This window comes from Lactuca sativa, chromosome 5 (assembly GCF_002870075.4).
Source record: "Lactuca sativa cultivar Salinas chromosome 5, Lsat_Salinas_v11, whole genome shotgun sequence".
Taxonomy (NCBI): Eukaryota; Viridiplantae; Streptophyta; class Magnoliopsida; order Asterales; family Asteraceae; genus Lactuca; species Lactuca sativa.
Window position 1 is genome coordinate 329009958 of NC_056627.2, and position 7680 is coordinate 329017637.

Below are 7680 nucleotides of genomic sequence, written 5' to 3' on the forward strand. Positions count from 1 at the left end.
AGATTAGTTTCTAAACACTCTGATGTTTCAATTGTTGGATTAAAATGGATTTTCAAAAACAAAACCGACAAAGATGGCAATATTATTCGAAATAAAGCAATACTAGTAGTAAAAGGTTATTCGCAACAAGAAGGTATTGACTATGAAGAAACATTTGCACCTGTTGCAAGACTTGAAGCAGTTCGCATATTTTTAGCCTATGCCGCTCACAAAGACTTTGATGTTTATCAAATGGATGTTAAATGTGCATTCTTAAATGGAAAACTCGAAGAAACAGTGTATGTTGAACAACCACCAGGATTTGTAAACAGTGAGTATCCTAATCATGTGTATGTCCTTGACAAAGCTGTATATGGGTTAAAACAAGCACCAAGGGCCTGGTACGCAACACTTACACATTTCTTGAAACAATCTAAATTTAAACAAGGATCAGTTGACCCCACATTATTTCGCAAGAAAGTTGGGTGTCATCTAATGCTTGTTCAAATTTATGTTGATGATATTATCTTTGGCTCAACTGATCCAGCATTGTCAATTGAATTTGAAAATTTAATGAAAAGTCAGTTTGAAATGAGCATGATGGGAAAAATTAATAATTTTCTTGGTTTAAATATAAGGCAGAACAGAGAAGGAATCTTAATCAATCAAGAAAAATATGCGAAGAACTTGCTTGAAAAGTTTGGAATGCGAAATAGCACAAAGCTCAGAGTCCCTATGGCAGTAGGAACAAGACTAACTCCTTCGTTAGATGCTCCTGCCGTTGATCTAACACTGTATCGTAGCATGATAGGGTCTTTATTGTACTTAACTGCAAGTAGACCTGATATTATGTTTTCGGTCTGTTGTTGTGCTAGATTTCAAGCTAATCCAAGAGAGCCTCATTTGACTGCAGTGAAAAATATTTTTCGATATCTCAAGGGAACTGTTTCTTTAGGACTATGGTATCCTGCGAAAACAGGATTCTTCATTCAAGCTTTTTCAGACTCAGGCCTAGGAGGATGTACTTTGGACAGAAAAAGTACGACTGGTGGATGTCAACTTTTGGATGGAAAGTTAGTGAGCTGGCAATCAAAGAAACAGACTTGTGTGGCTATATCAACCGCTGAGGCAGAATACATATCTGCAGCTGCTTGTACTTCACAAATTATCTGGATTCAGAGTCAACTTCGTGATTATGCAATAAACATGAAAAAGATTCCTTTGTATTGTGATTCGCAAAGTGCAATTCGCATTTGTCACAATCCAGTACAACATTCAAAGACAAAACATATTGCTCTTCGATATCATTTTATTAAAGATCATGTGGAAGACGGGAATATTGAAATTCATTTTGTCAAAACAACTGAACAACTTGCTGATATTTTTACAAAACCTCTTGATGAAAAATCATTTGTTCGAATTTTAGCAGGTTTGGGGATGATTAATGCGAATTCAATTTTGTCTACACAAGAGTAAAAGCTTTGTTCAACGGCTAAGAGTCGGAATCATTCAGAAGTTACTGTTCATTCAGAAGGCTTCGCATGGCCTCGCAAACAAAGTTTTCGCATGGCTCATACTCACTATGCTAAGAGTTGAAATCATTCAGAGGTTACTGTTCATTCAGAGGGCTTCGCATGGCTTCGCACCCACAGTTTTCGCATGGCTCATACACACTATGGTCAGGTTTACGCATACTGTTTTAGTTTTGAAAAATCGAAAATTCAAAAAGATTTTTTTTGTTTTGTTCTTTAAATTTGAAAAATCAAAAATACAAAAAGATTTTATTTGTTTCGTTCTTTTGTTTTTGAAAAATTCTAAAATCACAAAAATATTTGTTTTCTTTGTACTTTAAACTGTGTGTTGAGAATTTCATACAGGGATGCAATGCGAAGAGGTCATACATTTGTGTTTCTATGGGAAGGTATTAAATTTCTTTTACAACCTAGTTAGGATGTCCTTAGAAGCATGCTGCTGTATGTAGACCTCAAGCCTCGAATGATTCTATGTGTGAAAAATGAAAGCCTTGATGAAATAATCTCAAGAACATTTCTACCCAACAAGGCTTGTATTCGCATAAATCAACAAGAGCTACCTTACTCTTATCAAATGAGTTAAGAGTTTTATGTTTTGTCCACATAATAACAGAGGTACACTTTGCTTCTTAACCAATCTTTTTAAACCAAAATGTTCTTCAAATCCAAAAAAAAATTTTGAAAAGATTTGTCCTTGAGGTCTTTGATAAAACCAATCAAAACCTAGACAAATTACAACTCTGTGCTTAAGATCTAACATCATGAGTCCGTGATGAAAGTGAAAACCAAAAATCATATCTTTAAGGAATTGACGGGGAACTTTGTTCTAGATTTTTACGAAACCTTTGTTTCAGTATCAAAAATTTCGAAACTTCAAATCATATTCAATTCGCATGCGTGGTCTTGATCAAATATTTACAACCAAGAATATTTGTTACCCAACAAGATCCAAAACAAATTTTTTCTTGAATATGATTTCAGTGTAAGTTTCATTCGCAAATTCTTGTCATGATAAATAATTTCACAAGCCAACTTGTCACTGACTACACTGGTCAAACAAGTAATTTCATTTACAATTTCTCACCTTATGTTAAGGCTGATATGTAATGAAAGTTGATCAAAGTTGCTTAAATCTTGATGACATTAGGCTGAAAGATGTTGAAAATGCTTAAATCTTAATTTCATCAAACCATTTATGCAATTTTATATAAACATACCTAGTAACTTTATGGTAGATGTATATTACTATTACACCTTTCTCACTACATTAGAGAACAAAATTCTCATATCCACTTTACTGTTTTACGCATGTACCCTTTTCTCATTTTCATTACTTCCCTGCAATTCACATTCACTCCAAAAGCTTTCATAATCACCAATGATTTCATAAGAGCATAAACATGATTAATTCAAAACCGTTGTTGAAGAAAAACTTATCTGGGAAACAATGAAGGCGATCAATAAAAAACGCATGAGAAAGAGCAGACACCTGAGTTGGAGAAAGGGTGGTCGGAGGCAGCATGATCAGAGGAAACCGACAGAGGAAGAGGACGGAGGTTGTGGAGGAACACGACGGAGGTTGTGGAATCACTTTCTACTTCCGATTTGTGCTTCTTTGTAGACGATTGTTTAGAGCATAACGGGAATTGATTATTTTGGAGCCGATATGTCGCAGTCCTTCACTCTAGAATAAGGGACCGAATCAACACATTTCTTTGGACCGAGTCCAACCTTTTAGAAGATGTTTCAAACATTCCAATTGAGTTTTTTGGTCCCAGTCCACCCTTTGGACCCAATTAGAAGGGAAATCAAACGGACCCTTAGAAAACTTTATAAAAATAGTCCAACACTAAATTATTTTTAGCTCGTTGCATTGTTTTTAACATAAAAAGAATATTCTATAACTATTTTCATTTCTATACATTTAAAAACTATTTTAAAACAATCTCTATAGGTATTAAGTTTAAGTTTGTTTCATATATATATATATATATATATATATATATATATATATATATATATATATATATATATATATATATATATACTATATTATTAAACATATTGCCTATTTCTTGAAAATTAAGAGGTACAACATGTATTACATCAAGTACAATAATATTAAACATATAACCTATTTCTTGAAAATTAAGAGGTACAACATGTATTACATCAAGTACAATAATATTAAACATATAACAACTCATTTACGTATTACATTACACGGGATACGTATTACACTACACTACACACGCGGACCTTATCCTAATCCCCTAAACACAGCCGCCATCAAACCAATTATCATCGTCTCCACCAAAGATGCAGAGATCTCTACCAACGTCTCCCACCGAAGACCGAAGGTCTACGGCTGCCGACCTCCCCCACCGAATACATCCCTCTCTCTCTCTCTCTCTCGCCTCTCTTTCTCTCTCTCTCGATCGCCATCAGAATGAAATGGAAACCCTAATTTCAAATTATCGATGACCTTGGACTCTCCAGCGAGGTATCCAGCGTCGGAGTACTATAGTTTTCCGGTGACATATTTTGAAATTCCGGTCACTACAGAAGAACTGAATGGCTCGACTTTCTTCAAATCCCGTCGGACTCCATAAATTCCGTTCGTCTTATATTTATCCCGATATAAAATCTCTTCGTTTCATAAATCCCTCAGTTCATTCTCGCTATAGAAAGCTCAGATTCCAGTGGTTGTACTGCGAAACTGAACCTAATCCGACCGATTCCAACTCTGAGGTCCTCTCTCTCTCTCTCTCTCAATTATGAGTTCGTTTCTGAAAGTGAAAATCAGATATTGTTTCTAAAAATTACAGGAAAAGCTGCAACCTATGGTTTTTGGTTTTACACACTTGTATCAATCATGAATTTGACTATTTTGACATCGAAATTTAACTGTGATTGTTGAAGAACGTCAAATGATTTCCATTTTTTAAACTTCATTTACATTTTGGAACCAGATTGAACTACAAACATGAGCTGATGGCTTAGGTGAATTGATGCAAAATGATTTTAAGATCATATATGGAAGTAGTTTTAGTTAGTTGGCGATAAACCCTAATTAACCAATTGAAACACAATTCAACTACATTTTCTTAACGATTTGTAAATTTGAATCCAGAAAAACTCGATTGTTGAATCTGGTTCTGATAAAGAAGAAAAGAATTTGGAAGTGACAAGTTCCCCTAGTGGTGGTGGATTACCTGCTCTCCCAAACAAAAGCCTCAACCGGAGAGTTGCAATAACTTCTGTTCTTGGAGCAGTAGGCCTGTTTGTATCAGGTAGACTTGATTTTGGTGTTTCTTTGAATGATCTTTCTGTTGCATCCTTACCTTATGAAGAGGTTACTTTTTATCCCCTACCATCTTCCTCTTTTCCACCATTTTCAATCTCATGTTTTTGAATAGTAGACATTGATTTACAATTTGTTTGCTTATTCATAGGCTCTTTCAAATGGGAAGCCAACTGTTGTGGAGTTTTATGCAGATTGGTGTGAGGTTTGTCGTGAATTAGCTCCAGATGTTTTCAAAGTAGAGCAACAATACAAGTAAATCTCTTTCAATCACTAATTTCCCTTTTAGAAAGTAAGAATGTCTGATTTATAATCCGAAAAACCTTTTTTAATCTTTGAATGCTGGTGTGCCGATTTGTATAATACGGATATCACCACCTTTAATTAATGATTTTATACTACCAATGAAATGTCTTAAGTTCGTTCAGTTACTCCTTAGGGATTTTATTGTGACGGTTAATGTTAGGAATTCCTTTTTGTGATTTTGACTATTTTACCCCTCACTTTTCTATTCTCATTGTCTCTAAAACCTCATCATGATCAAAGACATCTTGCATCTCCTTTTTTGTTTATTTTGTTTATGATCTGATTTAAAAACCGTTTTGATTTTCTCACGTTTTTGTTAATTGATGCTTGGCAGGAACAAAAACTACCTATATCGATGTTCTTGGTGCGAAACTAAAATCCTGATTGACTAGGGCTTGGAAATTCTGGGGGTTGGACATTCACCACCACTCACCTGTTTACACCACCATTACCACCTTCTATTCAAAGGTTCGATTTGTTTCTCCATTTCCATCTGTAACTTTTTTCCATCTACATCATGCATTTATAGTTCTTTTGTGTTATATCATGTTTTATATATTAAAGTTGTACATTACTCAAGAAGGTGTTCGCTCACCATTCTCTTCCAAGGTATTATTATTTTTTATTATCTCTGAAATATGAAAGATATATGTTCTTTTCTTCTTGGTATATATAAAATATTTTCTGATTTATAATTTCAATAACAGCCTACAGAGAAACCTGTCCCCAATGCTACTTTACAAGTAACTGGTGCAGTTGGTTGGCATTTTTACATATTTTACCTTTCATGCCCTTATAAACAATTTATTGTTAAACAGGTAGTGTTCTACGTTGTGATGTAACTGGCAAAATTCTCATGAAATGTTTCCTTTCTGGAATACGCTATTTGAAGCTAGGATTAAATGACAATCAGCCTCGAGAAAGAGTCTGAAATTAAATCACGCCCTACTAAAAGGTAATTTACAAACAAAGTTGCATTTGTACCCTTCACTCTTGTTTGTTTTGTTGACTAAACTTTGACTTAAGTATGTATTATGTAATGCAGTGGGAAAACTATTGAGCTTGATGATGTTACTCTCCATTAATGTGTAAACTTGACCAGATTTTAGGTATAGATATTGTATCACTGAGGGTGTAAATCTTCCATTTCGGGTATTGCCCACAATCAAGGAATTAGGCAGGACACACATGGAAGTTAATGTCAAGGTTTGTAAACAACTAAATAATGTATAAATTTAATAATTTATGGTAAATGTTTTTATATATTAAGTGTGAACTTTATTTGTTTTCAGGTAAAGAGTGTATTTGGTGCAAAATGTTTGCACTTGGAGTTGTGATTAAGATTCCAGTGCCCAAACAAACAGCAAAAACGAGTCTTCAAGTGACATCAGGAAGGGCAAAGTACAATGCTTCTATGGACTGTTTGATGTGGAAGTGAGTATCTAATAATTGTGTCTTAACCGATTAAGCCCATTAAGCAACAACCCTATGAATGTAATTCTTAAACTATATTTTTAATTTTTAATTTTTAATTTTTTATAAATATAATTTAATAAATTACAGGATAAGGAAATTTCTTGGTCAAACGGAGTCAACTTTGAGTGCGGAAGTGGAGTTGATTTCAACGATTGCAGAAAATAAGTCATGGACTAGACCACCAATACAGATGGAGTTTTGGAGATGAGTTGACTATTGTTGAAAATGATGGTGCGTTGACTTCCCCTAATGTGGTCAACATTTGAAGTCCTGGTATTATCTTTATTTTTATTTCAGTTATTATCGAGTTATTTTTTTGCATTAAGAATTATTTTGTTTTGTTTGGTATGATGGAATCGGAAGAATGGAATGGAATTGAGCATTCCCAAACGCATTTGAATTCTGATTCCTTCCATTTTGTTAATTGTCATTCCGTCCTGGATTGGAATGAAAATTGTAATATAACCCTTTTTTATTTAAGTTTTTTTTTTTAGAATTTCATGATATTTAATTAAATGATAAGTTTCTTTTCTAAAAATAACTAGAAGGAATAAAATATATTTCTAAAAATAAAATCGACAAATATTATATTCATTTTTAATTTTTTGAGTATATTTGTTAAGTTTCATATGATTTGAAATATTTTTGGTAGGGATTTCGATAGTTATTATATCCATTTTAAAATTTGTTAGTATATTTGTTAAGTTTGTAAGATTTTAAATATTCTTGTTATGAATTTTGAAAGCTACTATATTCATTTTTAAATTTTCAAGTATATTTGTCAATGTTAATATTCATGGTAAGATTTTAATTTGATTAATTTTGGAATGATTATCAATATCCAAAAATACATCATTTTCTATTATATAATAGATTATTCCACCTATAAATTTAATTTATGTTCTTCATTTTTAACTCTCACAGCACAATTTGACAGTTCAATAGGGTTTTGGGACGATTGGACCATTGATTTGGAATCGGGAAGACTGCTTCATTGCGTTTCTTGACACGAATTCAGGTTCTCTTTACTTCTATCTTTTGTAACTTCAAGTGTGTATAATATTTTATTTCTTACTTCTGTTT

At 33.2% G+C, this 7680-nt stretch overlaps 1 protein-coding gene and 1 pseudogene across 1 annotated transcript; both read left to right on the top strand.

Moving 5' to 3' along the window:
* Nucleotides 1-4085: 4085 nt before the first annotated feature.
* On the top strand, nt 4086-5074 carry LOC111889550 (thioredoxin-like protein HCF164, chloroplastic). Its single transcript, XM_042902158.1, has 3 exons — nt 4086-4249; nt 4653-4866; nt 4967-5074. The coding sequence occupies exons 1-3, from the start codon at nt 4086-4088 to the stop codon at nt 5072-5074; spliced, it is 486 nt and encodes a 161-aa protein (XP_042758092.1).
* Nucleotides 5075-5667: 593 nt separating this feature from the next.
* LOC111889549 (AP-2 complex subunit mu-like) lies at nt 5668-6982 on the top strand (annotated as a pseudogene).
* The last annotated feature ends 698 nt before the right edge of the window (nt 6983-7680 follow it).

Coding starts and splice junctions, on each gene's coding strand:
- LOC111889550 (XM_042902158.1), top strand. CDS start 4,086: ATGGCTCGACTTTCTTCAAATCCCGTCGGACTCCATAAATTCCGTTCG. Junction 4,250..4,652: donor ACTGAACCTAATCCGACCGA/TTCCAACTCTGA, acceptor CCAGAAAAACTC/GATTGTTGAATCTGGTTCTG. Junction 4,867..4,966: donor CATCCTTACCTTATGAAGAG/GTTACTTTTTAT, acceptor GCTTATTCATAG/GCTCTTTCAAATGGGAAGCC.